The sequence below is a fragment of the Papio anubis genome, chromosome 17 (assembly GCF_008728515.1).
Source record: "Papio anubis isolate 15944 chromosome 17, Panubis1.0, whole genome shotgun sequence".
NCBI lineage: Eukaryota > Metazoa > Chordata > Mammalia > Primates > Cercopithecidae > Papio > Papio anubis.
Genome location: NC_044992.1, coordinates 15,977,311 through 15,990,610, shown reverse-complemented (window position 1 = coordinate 15,990,610; position 13,300 = coordinate 15,977,311). Strand labels below are relative to the sequence as shown.

At 47.2% G+C, this 13,300-nt stretch overlaps 1 protein-coding gene across 1 annotated transcript; it reads left to right on the top strand.

The window, feature by feature from the left end:
* Positions 1–582: 582 nt before the first annotated feature.
* On the top strand, positions 583–11,490 carry CENPV (centromere protein V). The gene is made up of 5 exons (XM_003912388.4): positions 583–1,197; positions 4,227–4,325; positions 5,582–5,651; positions 9,350–9,464; positions 11,080–11,490. The coding sequence occupies exons 1-5, from the start codon at positions 782–784 to the stop codon at positions 11,202–11,204; spliced, it is 825 nt and encodes a 274-aa protein (XP_003912437.1). The 5' UTR covers positions 583–781; the 3' UTR covers positions 11,205–11,490.
* Positions 11,491–13,300: the final 1,810 nt, after the last annotated feature.

The following is a 13,300-nucleotide window of genomic DNA, read 5'->3' as shown; positions in this document are numbered from 1 at the left end:
GAAGAAATTAAAGACGTAGAAAAATAAAAATGAGTCAAAAAAAAAAACAAAAACAAAAACAAAAACAAAAACAAAAACGCGAGTTCTTTGCAGATATGATTAAAATAGAGCAACTAATAGGTTTGGGGACCATCTGGGTTCCATCAACGATTCTTGTGCCTTTTGTCTTTAAACTTTGGTGCTGCATTCATCAAAATCATACTAATGAAATTCGATGCGCGGGTCATTCATTTAATTAAAATGAAACTCCAAATCTGTTGACTATTGGTATCCTCATGACACTGTTCTATAATGTGACAGAAAAGACGAAGGTGAAGAACTATGGTTTTGGCCGCTGTTACCCAGGAGGTAGCAGGTGGCAGGCCGTTTACACAAATTACCTCGTTTTTGCAGACGAAGTTACCCTAGGCTGCCCGCTCGGATGAGCCTGCGAATTCAGGCCCGACCCAGGCTCCTCCAGGTCAGGAAGGTACGAAGAGCCCCCTGGATTCACACAAGGCAGGGGCGCCTTCGCAGGTGCGAGTGGATTCTGGGTATCGCGAGCGTAGGCCGGGCGCAGCCCCTCTGGGCCTGCGGGACTGAACAGGCAGGTGCGTCCCAGCGGCCGGGCGGGCCGGGTCTCCCTCCTGCGGGCAGGCGCCTGGCTGCGGGACGCTGCGGGCGGAGCGGGGGAGCCGGGCGCAGCGCCCCCTGGGCCTGAAGACTGGCGGGCGGCGGGGGCGCGCGCGGGCCGGCGGGGGCGCGCCGCGCTGCGAGGCCTGCGCGCCAGGCTGCGGGAGCCATGCGGCGATCGAGGAGCTCTGCGGCCGCCAAGCTGCGCGGCCAGAAGCGGTCCGGGGCCTCCGGGGCCTCCGCGGCCTCCGGGGCCCCCGCGGCCGCTGCCTCGGCCCCCAGCGCCATCCGCACACGGCGCTCCGCGAGCCAGGCCGAGAGCAAGAGCCAGGCGGCGGCGAAGCCGCCGTCGGAGAAGCCGCGGCTGAGACGCTCGTCGCCGCGGGCCCAGGAGGAGGGCCCGGGGGAGCCGCCGCCGCCGCCGGAGCTGGCGTTGCTCCCGCCACCGCCGCCGCCGACTCCCGCGACCCCGACGTCCTCGGCGTCCAACCTGGATCTGGGCGAGCAGCGGGAGCGCTGGGAGACGTTCCAGAAGCGGCAGAAGCTCACCTCCGAGGGCGCCGCCAAGCTCCTGCTGGACACCTTGTGAGTGCGGCGGGCCGGGACGCGCGGGAGCCGGTGCCACGCGGACCCCTCGGCAGGAGTCGGGCTCGCTGCCCGCGCGCAGGCCTTGGGCGCCTTTCAGCTCTGATCCTTCCACGTTACGGAGCCGACGCGGCTCCCCCGTTAGCACTGGGGTTGTTCGCTAATTCTAAGGGCGGCGGGGCGGTGCTTCTAGGGCTGTGGTCCGGGAATTGAAAGGGGGCTTCGTCCGGAGCTTGAGGGCGCGCGCGGCCGTCTTGGGACACAAAGGGTCTTTCCCGGCCACAAGCATCGTGCTCGGGGACGTTGTCTCTTGCTGGCGCGCAAAGGGTGTGGGGGCCTTTCCTAATGAAAAGAAGATATATCCCACGGCTTTCTCTTACCCGAATCCCGTTTTTTTATGTTTGCACACGTGTTTTTGAGGGTGGGTGGAAGGGAAAGGTAGAATCGCTGAAGGAAGCATGAGTAGTTTTGAACTAACTGGGAAGCGAAATCCCGTCATTGTTCCAAGGCACTGCCAGGGAGGGAGCAGGGGGCGGGGGTTATTGATCCGGGAGAGAAGCGCGCGCAAAGAGATGCTCCGGCGGCGGCGGCGGGGATGCCTGCGCAAGGAGGCTTTTATGTGCTCCGCCAGCTAATGCTCCCGGCCGCTCGTCGTCCTGGCTGCTCCGCAGTCTTTTAGATGGCCCAATGAGCATCCCGAGTGTCCGCAAGTTAGAAAAGAGCTGTTAACTGGGCTGTTAAAGGGCTGCCTTCTTTTCTCCAAATGTGATCTGGATTCCTGCCTCGGGGAAAAGTTGTGCTACGGAGAGATATTTTAACGGCCTGATAATGTATTTCAGTGTTAATTTTACGAATTAAAAAGAATAATCAAAACACTAGGGGGAAAGACCGACAAGAATAACCTAGCAGTTGCATAACCTGAGAATTACTTCTTTTCTTGAACATGTTCCTTTGAGCTGCTTGCAGAAGAAATTCTCTTAGTTAGGATGGGTCGTCCCCGACAGAAGATATATATTTGGTTTTCTGTGTGCTTCATACATATTTGGTTTTCTCTGTGCTTCACTTTTTGGTTTTTCATCTTGGACTGCACACTGAATTTTTAAAAAACGTTCATCCATCGAACATTTTTTGAGCACCTATGGGGTAACGGCTGCCTCTGGGCAGAAGGAATATGAAGATCCTTAGGAATGTAAAACTCATGGTGTCTTCAAGGCATACAGAAAAAGAAAAAAAAAGGAATGTAAAACTCAAATTTGAGGTAAATTTTTACTTTAAGACAAACTGATAAATGGTCAAGAAAAAGATTTAAAATAGTGACATAAAAGAGATGTTTTTCTCCCACTAGATTGCCATGACTTTGTACTTATAAAGTCCACTAAATTATATTCAAAAAGTGTGTATAACTGTACCATTTTCGTTACAATATTGTATAGAAAAAAGTTTGGGAGAATATATAGCAAATAATGACCTGTAGATCCCTCTGGGTGTAAAGATTACAGGAGGCTTTCACTTTGAGCACTCTCAGATACTGTAAAGTTTGGATTTTTTACAATAAGCATTATGTGTGCCCCCAAAATTAAAATACATAAACTCGTAAAGAAACATGAAAAAATGATCAGTCTTAATCATGCAAATTAAAACTGCAGTGAGCTATTTTTCCTATGATTATTGCCGGAGACTGTACTGTGAAATGTTTTCTCATTTGTATATCGGGTAAGAGTGTTCAGTCCTTTTGGAAAGCGATTTTATGACATTTATCAGATCTTAATGTTCATTTCTGAGTTTGGCTTATATATAAGCTTTAAAAGGATTAAAATGGTATATAGGCCAGGTGAGGTGGCTCACGCCTGTAATCCCAGCACTTTGGGAGGCCAAGGCGGGCGGATCACCAGAGGTGGGGAGTTTGAGACCAGCCTGGCCAAATGGAGAAACCCCTCTCTACTAAAAATACAAAATTAGCCAGGTGTGGTGGAGCATGCCTGTAATCCCAGCTACTCGGGAGGCTGAGGCAGGAGAATTGTTTGAATACTGGAGGCAGAGGTTGCAGTGAGCAGAGATTGTGCCACTGCATTCCAGCCTGGGCAACAAGAATGAAATTCTGTCTCAAAAAAAAAAAAAAATTGTATGTAATGTGTATTACAACTATATAAAACGCATGTGTATGAAGAATAGTGGAAAGAAATAGAGTAAAAATATGAGCCTTTATTAACTTTCTCAAAAGGCTCTTCGGAACCTCTGGACTTGATTGAATACCCAGTCTTAATTTTCATAGCAGCCTGTACCTCCTTTATCACAATCATAATTAATTATTATTTGAGTAATTTGTTAATGTCAGTAAGGGCAGCAATCGTGTCTGCTGTGTCTTGTTTACTGTTCTCTCCTTTGTGCCCAGCTCATAAAAATTTTTAGTATTTGAGGCTGGGAGTGGTGGCTCATGCCTATAATTCCAGCACTTTGGGAGTCCAAGGTGGGTGGATCACGAGGTCAGGAGTTCAAGACCAGCTTGGCCAAGATGGTGAAACCCTATCTCTACTAAAAATACAAAAATTAGCAGGGTGTGGTGGCAGGCATTTGTAATCCCAGCTACTTGGGAGGCTGAGGCAGGAGAATTGCTTGAACCCAGGCGGCAGAGGTTGCAGTGAGCCAAGATTGCACCACTGCACTCTAGCTCAAGTAAATAGAGTGAGACCTTAATCTCCAAAAAAAAAAAATTTGTATTTGACATATAAATAAAAATGTTTGGTAGTGGGTTAGGATCCCTCACATTTTCGAAATGTTTGGAATGTTCTATTTTGCAACTTAATACAATTTAAGAAATTGGAGAAAAGAGAGCTCATAGATAAAGAAGGTGCTGAAAACATTCTTGACTTAGAAAATTGACAGTATCTCCTTAAAAGCAGAAGTGCATTTGGTTGTCATGTAGAAAAGACTTTTGTCTAATCTTACGTCTTTCATTCAACAACGAAAATAAAGAGAGCAGGAGGTAGCTATTCAGAAATTCTTATCTTTCTGATTTTTGTTTCATTTAGTGAATACCAGGGCCTGGTGAAGCACACAGGAGGCTGCCACTGTGGAGCAGTTCGTTTTGAAGTTTGGGCCTCAGCAGACTTGCATATATTTGACTGCAAGTGAGTATTTTTTTTTCCCCCTAAATTGACTTAAAAGAATTTCAGAGTTAAAATGCAGTATTTCAAAATAATCTGGGGAGTTGGGGTACAGAGGAAACATTGGCCATGGGCTGGTAACTGCTGAAGTCAGGTGATGGGGACAGAAAGGTTCATTGTTCTATTCTTTCTCCTTTTGTGTGGCTCACCACAGAGCTTCAACAGCATGGCCCAGGTGAGACAGAGCAGGGTCCTCAGGGCTTGTGACTTGTGGCAGCGTCACCCTCAGACTGACACTGCTGAGGAGCCGGGGGCGGTTAGCTGCAGGTGTGCCTGGCTGGGTACTGAATGGAAAGCCTTGGGCAGAATCTTCGTAGGAGTCTGGAGTTGGGGATAATTGGAGGGTGCTTTAGTGAAGGGTGTGTACACCTAGAGGCTCCCCAGGCCCTACACTCTCGCTCTGCTCTTTGGTTGAGGCAGATGGTGCTGCTGGCTGTGGAGGGCCTGATTTGTACCACCTTCCCCGGCATTATGATGGAGCAGGGACGACAGGCTCTGGCTTTGGGACCCAAAGTTGGCATGCAGCTAATTATTTAACAGCATCCAGTCCTTTTTGCCCCTAGGTACCGGAATTATATATGAATAATAAGCACATACGATGGAATTACTCAAATGGAGAACTGACCAGGCTACTAACAATAGAGTCCAGATTGGAAAAGAAGCACTGTGGAATAACTTGTGAGAGGATTCTATACTAAATTAGAACTTTTTCAAAGGTGGCCTGAAAAGAGGGGACTTCAGTTTAATTCCAGAGATGGTAATTCTGGGGACGTGTTTTACTTGGAGCTGGACTTTTTGTGACATGGTGATGAAGAAAGAGGGCAACCTAAACATCCTTGTCCATTTTTGATGTGGATGTCTCAGAGACATCAGGTTGTAGAAGTGTCTGAAATTTGTTTTCTAAGTGTCTCTGAAGTCCAGCGCTTCTCCTTCACTATAAAGAACTGGGGGGTGGGCAGTACAGACGTGTCTGTTGGTCCTGTGTTCTGAGCATTGCGGAGCCTCGACTGCTGACTTGGGACCCCCCTGGGCTCTGCTGTACCTGCAAACCAGAGGCCCTGGATATCCAGGCCTTTGCCCCAGCTCCTCAGCCCTGGATGGTACTGAAAAGAGCCTTATCTGTGGGGTCGGCTGGCTCTGAAAACGTATCAGGCTGGGCTGCTCAGGCACAGAGGACGCAGGTGGCTGCTCACAATCTGGAATTTGCTCTCTTTCTGTAGCTGCAGCATTTGCAAGAAGAAGCAGAATAGACACTTCATTGTTCCAGCTTCTCGCTTCAAGCTCCTGAAGGTCAGTGCTTAAGAGCAGGGTCAAGGAGTGCAGAACCCATTGGTGAGATTTACAACACTCCCCAACGAACCCTCAGCATGCCCTCTGTAGCATGGGAGGGGCCTGGAGCTTAGCAGGGCCTCTCACGGGCTTTGGTTTCAGATTGACATTTAAAAGGTGGGCTGGGCTCAGTGGCTTATGCCTGTAATCGCAGCACTTTGGGAGGCCAAGATGGGTGGATCATCTGAAGTCAGGAGTTGAGGACCAGCCTGGCCAACATGGTGAAACCCTGTCTTTACTAAAAATACAAAAATTAGCTGAGCATGGTGGCGCATGCCCGTAGTCCCAGCTACTTGGGAGGCCACGACAGGAGAATCACTTGAACCTGGGAGGCGGAGGTTGCAGTGAGCCAAGATCGCGCCATTGCACTCCAGCCTGGTTGATGAGCGAAACTCCATCTCAAAAAAATTGAAAATAAAAACTAAAAGGTTGTGTTATTTTTTACCTTTATTTTTTGGAGGCCTATTTGGTATTGTGGAAACATTTTCAAATTCAGAGAATCAAAAAACAATAAAATCACCTAAATTCTATCAACTAAAGGTAACCACTGTTAATATTTTGGTGTCTGTCCTTGTGTATTATTTTCTACTCTGAGAAAATACATCTGAGACTACATCCAAACCTATTGTCTTATGTTTATTAAATAGAATTTTACCATTCTTTTTGTTGATAATCTGCTTATCTCATTTCCCAATGAAAAGCTTATATACATATTTTTAACTTTAATTTTATTATTTTGGGGAATTTTGTGTACTTGGTACAAAATTTGAAAGGTAGAAGAAAATGTATATATACACAGTGAAAAGTCTTTCCCTACTGTCCCCATGCCCCAGTCTCCCTCTTCCCCACAGCCGATTTCCTAGTCTACTTATCCCATCACTGTCTCTGCATCATTGCACTTCTATGTTGAGTCCAGTTTTTTTCTGATTATCAACAACACTGTGGTGAACCTCCTTGGTATAAATTTTTGACAATTTAGAAATTTTTTCTTCAGGATCAATTCTCTTAGAAATAAGTTATCTGGCTATTCTGGGCACACTTCTATACCCTGCTCTACAAGGAGCAGTGAAAAAAAAAGAGAGAGAGAGAGAGCGCTTTAATTCCATCCAGATAATGTTGGATGGCTTGGGACCACCTGGCAGTGCTTTGCTGCTTTTCTGTGCTGCAGTGGCTATGGAGTGAGCAAGGCTCCTCAGTGAGCTATTTCTATAGGAAGCACAATTCTGGATGGTATGTTAGTGGCTGGGGAAGCGTAAAGAGGGTTAACAATGATAAGAAACCTCTACCCCCTCCCCTTCAGCTGTCTGATTTCTCTCCCTAAAGGTAGGCCATTGTTTCTTGGATCCCTCTTCAAAGATACACATGCATATAAAAGCACATACAGGCCAGGCAGGGTGGCTCATGCCTGTAGTCCTAGCACTTTGGAAGGCCAAGGCGGGCAGATCACTTGAGCCCAGGAGTTCAACACCAGCCTGGGCAACACAGTGAGACCCCTATGTCTACAGAAAATAAAAAAATCAGCTAGGCGTGGTGTTGCATGCCTATAGTCCCAGCTACTCGGGAGGCTGAGGTGGGAGAATCAATTGAACCTGGGAGGTCAAGGCTGCAGTAAGCCGTGATCATACCACTGCACTTCAGCCTGGGTAACAGTGAGACCTTGTTTCAAAAAACAAAACAAAACAAAACAAAAACAAAAAACAACACACATACCAGTATATAGCCTTAAAAAAAAAGAAAAAAGAAATGGTAGTATACCACATACATTGTTTTATACCTTGCTTAACTTTTTTTTTTGAGACAGTCTCCCTCTGTCGCCTAGGCTGGAGTGCAGTGGTGTGATCTCGGCTCACTGTAACCTCCGCCTCCCAGGCTCAAGTGATTCTTCTGCCTCAGCCTCCTGAGTAGCTGGGACTGCAGGTGCCCGCCACCACATCTGGCTAATTTTTATATTTTTAGTAGAGTCGAGTTTTTGCCATGTTGGCCAGGCTGGTCTTGAACTCCTGACCTCAAGTGATCTGCCCACCTTGGCCTCCCAAAGTGCTGGGATTACAGGCATGAGCCACTGTGCCTGGCCTATACCTTGCTTAACTTTGTAACCTTGGCAATTGTTCCATGTTAGTATTTGTAGCGCTGTCTCATTCTTCTCAAAAGTCAGAGAATATTCCATTTTATGAGTGTCCATAATGCCTAACGGGTCCTCTATTGATGGACATTTTCAATTTTTTCAATCTTTAGCCTTTATAAACGGTGCTATAGTATCTATATACCTATGTCATTGAGACATTTGTAATATATTTGTAAGATAAATTTCAAGAAATGGAATTATGTGCTAAAGCGTATGTACGCTTTAAAATTTTGGTAGATATTGGTGAATTGTACCAATTCCTATTCCTGTGACTGATGTATGAGAGCACATATTTCTCTACATACTTGTCAATACCATGTTAACAGCTTTGATTTTGCCCACCTGACAGTGAAATACATCTCACTGAAGTTCATTTGGGTGAGCATTTCATAGGCTAAAGAGTGATTTATTTTTCTTTCTATCTGAACTGGCCATTCATGTCCTTTGTCCAGTCTCCCATTTGTATTATCCATTAAGGAAATTAGCCTATCTATGATGTCTGGCAAATATTTTTTTCCTGGTTTGTGCTTTGTGGATAAATTAAGCACAGCCATCTGTTTTCTTAAGACCTTGAGTCGTTCTGTTTGGGGACATGGAGAGCCAGACCCTTGGGTGAACTGTTTCTCCACATAGGCCCTAGGAAGCAAGCTCTCTCCCTCCCTGATGTGATGTATGAGGGAAGGCTCAAGGCTCAATTCTGTGTGCAGCTGACCTAAGGGAAGCTGTAAGCTGTCACGCTCCAGACTGACATGACTCTGTATAGTGTAGATGGGTCTCTGTCCTCAAGAAGGTCCCAGTCTCTTACAGGAGATAGGAAGTGGCCTCTTAATACAAAGAGCCCTACAAAAGACCTCCCCCCTTTAAATTTTTTTCAATATATATTTTTTAATGGTGCAGTCTCAGCTCACCGCAGCCTCCACCTCCCCAGGCTCAACTGATGCTCCTACCTCAGCCACCCAAGTAGCTGGGACTACAGGTGTGCGCCACTGCACCTGGCTAATTTCTGGAGGTTTTTTTGTAGAAACAGGGTTTTGCCATGTTGCCCAGGTTGGTCTTGAACTTCTGGGCTCAAGCAATCCGCCTGCCTCGGTCTCTCAAAGTGTTGGGATTACAGGCATGAGCCATCATGCCTGGCCAAAGATGTATTTTTTAAGTGACAAAAAAAATCTCTTTGTGGCCAGGCATGGTGGCTCACACCTGTAATCCCAGCACTTTGGGAGGCCGAGGCAGATGAATCACGAGGTCAGGAGTTCGAGACCAGCCTGGCCAACATGGTGAAACCCTGTCTGTACTAAAAATACAAAAAATTAGCCGGGCTTGGGGGCACGCACTTGTAATTCCAGCTACTTGGGAGGCTGAGGCAGGAAAATCTCTTGAACCTGGGCAGGCGGAGGTTGCAGTGAGCCAAGATCATGCCACTGCACTCCAGCCTGAGAGACAGTGGGAGACTCTGTCTCGAAAAATAAATAAATAAATAAATAAATAAACAAAGCTCTTTGTAAAAAAGAACACCTGTTTGTCTGTTTTCACCTAGGGAGCTGAGCACATAACGACTTACACATTCAATACTCACAAAGCCCAGCACACCTTCTGTAAGAGATGTGGCGTTCAGAGCTTCTATACTCCACGCTCAAACCCTGGAGGCTTCGGTGAGTAATGGGGATGGACTGCAAGCTCAGGGGGACACAGAGAGGCCTGTGGTGCTCTCACTTAAAGTCTTGGTTGGACAGGGGGACACTGACTAGACCCTGTCACATGCGTATCTTAGAGGAACAGGGCTCCTCAGCAGAGCGCTTTCCACGTGATAGAATGTGAGTTGGGCTCTGGTGAAACTTGTCTGAATCCCATATCTGAATGTGGTGAAGTTGGACTCGGAGCCCATCCAGGTTGTGATTCTCATTCACTGGTGCTGCCAGAGCTGGTGTTGCTGGGGATCGTGTTGAAGGGTAGGGAGTAGAGGGGTGGGGAGATGGGCTTGTGGGGCCAGGGGAGGCAGGTTTAATAATGACAGGGGTTAAGGGAGTGAAGGAGGCAAGATTGGGGAGCATTGATAATGCCATTTGAAAGCTTTTTGGTTGTTCAAAAATTAGGCAGGACTGGCTGGCTGCGGTGGCTCACACCTGTATCCCAGCACTTTGGGAGGCCAAAGTGGGAGGATTTCTTGAGCTCAGGAGTTTGAGACCAGCCTGGGAAACATAGCAAGACCCTATCTCTGTTCTTTCTAAAAAAATAAACAAGCAGGGGACCCTTCAAGCCCCGCTTCAGGGCCTACTTGGGTCTGACAGTTGTTGAGAATCATACCAATTGTAGTGTGAATTGAAGGGGAAAGCAGAGGTGGAAGATGTTCCTGAGGACTCTTGTTCTCTGTGTCAGTGCAGCCTCCAGAGCTGCGAGAGCAGCTGTGACTGTCAGTGTCTTTTGCTTTATGTCAGTGTCTTTTGCAGAGGGGTGCATGGTGTCATCCTTACCGCACCCCCATTGCTTCAGGGGCTCTGTTCCTCATCTGTCACATGGAGACTCATTCCTGTCTACCTCGCAGAACAGGAAAGAGTTTTGAAAAGTATGAAATCTTGTACAAATGGGAAGACATTTAATTCTTAGAAAGTTATCTATCTAAGGCCAGGCGTGGTGGCTCACCTGAGGTCAGGAGTTCGAGACCAGCCTGACCAACATGGAGAAACCCTGTCTCTACTAAAAATACAAAATTAGCCAGGCTTTGGTAGTGCACACCTGTAATCCCAGCTACTTGGGAGACTGAGGCAGGAGAATCACTTGAACCCGGGAGGCAGAGGTTGCCAAGAGCCAAGATCACACCATTGTACTCCAGCCTGGGCAACAAGAGCTAAACTCTGTCTCATAAAAAAGGAAAGAAAGTTGTCTATCTAAACACAGGAAAGGCCTGTGAATTCTTTAGGCCGCCAGTCAGAGATTGCTCTGGGCTGTGCCTTTCTGCATGTTGTACTGTCAGCTTGGTATTGAATGATGTCTAGCCTTGGCCGTCCCTGGTTCAGGGAGTGTGATTCCCATCTGGCAGCTGAGGAAAGTGAGCCAGAGGGCTGAAGCGGTAGGCTAGAGCCAGTGCTTTCCGAGCCAGCTGGCAGCCTGTGGGTCTCATCGCTGAAGCCATAAGCTGTGGCATATCCTTTGGAATCCCTAATGTGTAGCATGATGATGCCTGCAGGTGGGAGCTTATCCAGGAGCCAGTACACCATCTGGTCTCACTCATACTGAGGATCCCTCTTTGTCTGTGCCACTTTCTCCTAGGAATCGCCCCCCACTGCCTGGATGAGGGCACTGTGCGGAGTATGGTCACTGAGGAATTCAATGGCAGTGATTGGGAGAAGGCCATGAAAGAGCACAAGACCATCAAGAACATGTCTAAAGAGTGAGCTTCTGCCTCTCCTGCCCTGAAAAGGAGGAATGATTGGGGCCAGCAACTTTGCTTTCCTTGCCGTGCCTCGGTGGTGCTCCTGAACGTGGCTGACCTGGGCTGCTGGTTCCGTTGACTAGGGCCATCTTGATCTCTGCAGTTTGCTCCAGCTACCAGTTTCTTTAGGCAGCTCTTTGTCCTCCCTATGCCCAGATTTTGATGTAGTCTAGTTGACATCCTTCTCTTCCCAACTTTTGTGTGATCTTTTAGGAAAAAAAAAATAAATATTTTTAACATTAAAGCAATTACTTTGGTTTATCATTTCTTTTGTACTGTGATTTGCTTCTGAGGCCAGTCGATTAATAGCAGATATGTACTCAGCACTATCAAGATGTTTGCAACCAGGCATTGTGGCTTAAGCCTGTAGTTCCAGCTAGTCTGGAGGGTTGATCGAGCCCAGGAGGTTGAGGCTGCAGTGAGCTGTGTTCACGCCACTGCACTCCAGCCTGGGTGACAGAATGAGACTGTCTCAAAAAAAAAAAAAAAAAAAAAAAAAGTTTGTAGCCAAATTGGAAAGAAGACATAAACAATTATTAAAAATGGAAGATTGTGGCCGGGCACGGTGGCTCACACCTGTAATCCCAGCACTTTGGGAGGCTGAGGCGGGTGGATTACTTGAGGTCAGGAATTCAAGACCAGCCTGGCCAACATGTTGAGACCCTGTCTCTACTAAAATTACAAAAATTAGCCGGGCATGGTGGTGTGTGCCTGTAGTACCCAGCTACTTGTGAGGCTGAGGCAGGAGAATCACTTGAACCTGAGAGGCAGAGGTTGCAGTGAGTGGAGATTGCGCCACTGCACTCCAGCCTGGGTGATGGAGCGAGACTCCATCTCAAAAAAGAAAAAAGAAAAAAAAAAAAAAAAAAAAAAGGCTGGGCACCATGGCTCACACCTGTCATCCCAGCACTTTGGGAGGCCGAGGCAGGTGGATCACCTGAGGTCGGGTATTTGAGACCAGGCTGGCCAACATGGTGAAACCCCATTTCTACTAAAAATACAGATTAGCCTGGTGTGGTGGTGGGCGCTTGTAATCCCAGCTACTCAGGAGGTTGAGGCAGGATAATTGCTTGAACCCAGGAGGCAGAGGTTGTAGTGAGCCAAGATTGCGCCACTGCACTCCAGCCTGGGTGACAGTATAAGACTGTCTCAAAAAAAAAAAAAATTGTGAATGGTTACAATCCATGTGAGCTGTAAAGATAATAAGAGCTCTAAGAGTTCAAAGGAGAGAATTCAGGGAAGCCTTGAGGAGAGAATGATTTGAGTCTATTTTTTAAAAGTTAAATCAGCTTCTAATTTCTTTTTCAGTTGTAAAATACACATAAAATTTACCATAAACTTAATTTCTTTAGAGACAGTCTCCCTCTTGAGTTATTTTGAGACTGTCTTGCTCTGTCACCTAGGCTGGAGTGCAGTACATGAACATGGCTCACTAGAGCCTTGACTTAGACTTAGATCTCCCCACTCTTAGCTTCTGCAGTAGCTGGGACTACAGGTGTGTGCCACTACATCCGGCTAATATTTTTTGTAGAGAAGGTCACTCCATGTTGCCCAGGCTGGTCTCAAACTCCTGGGCTCAAGCAGTCCTCCTGCCTCGGCCTCCCAAAGTGGTGTGATTACAGGCATGAGCCACTGCACTTGGTCTTAACCATTTTTAAGTGTACCATTCAGCAGTGTTAAGTACATTCTCATTGTTGTGCAGCCAACACTGCCATCCATCTCCAGAACTCTTCACCTTGCAAAACTGAAACTCTCTACCCATGAAACAACAACTTTGATCCTATTTTTAAAGGAAGCAAGATTTCGGCTGGGCACGATATCTCATGCCTGTAATCCCTGCACTTTGGGAGGCCAAGGCAGGTGGATGGCCTGAGATCGGGAGTTCAAGACCAGCCTGGCCAATGTCGTGAAACTCTGTCTCTACTAAAAATACAAGAATTAGTTGGGCGTGGTGGCAGGCACCTGTAATCCCAGCTACTCGGGAGGATGAGGCAGAATTGCTTGAACCCAGGAGGCAGAGGTTGCAGTGAGCTGAGTTTGCGCCATTGCACTCCAGCC

What these genes read in the sequence shown, in the direction of transcription:
- CENPV (XM_003912388.4), top strand. Translation starts at nt 782, where the DNA reads ATGCGGCGATCGAGGAGCTCTGCGGCCGCCAAGCTGCGCGGCCAGAAG. An exon ending in TTGCATATATTTGACTGCAA is followed by an intron (nt 4,326 to 5,581) that starts GTGAGTATTTTT and finishes CTCTTTCTGTAG; the next exon opens with CTGCAGCATTTGCAAGAAGA. An exon ending in CTCAAACCCTGGAGGCTTCG is followed by an intron (nt 9,465 to 11,079) that starts GTGAGTAATGGG and finishes ACTTTCTCCTAG; the next exon opens with GAATCGCCCCCCACTGCCTG.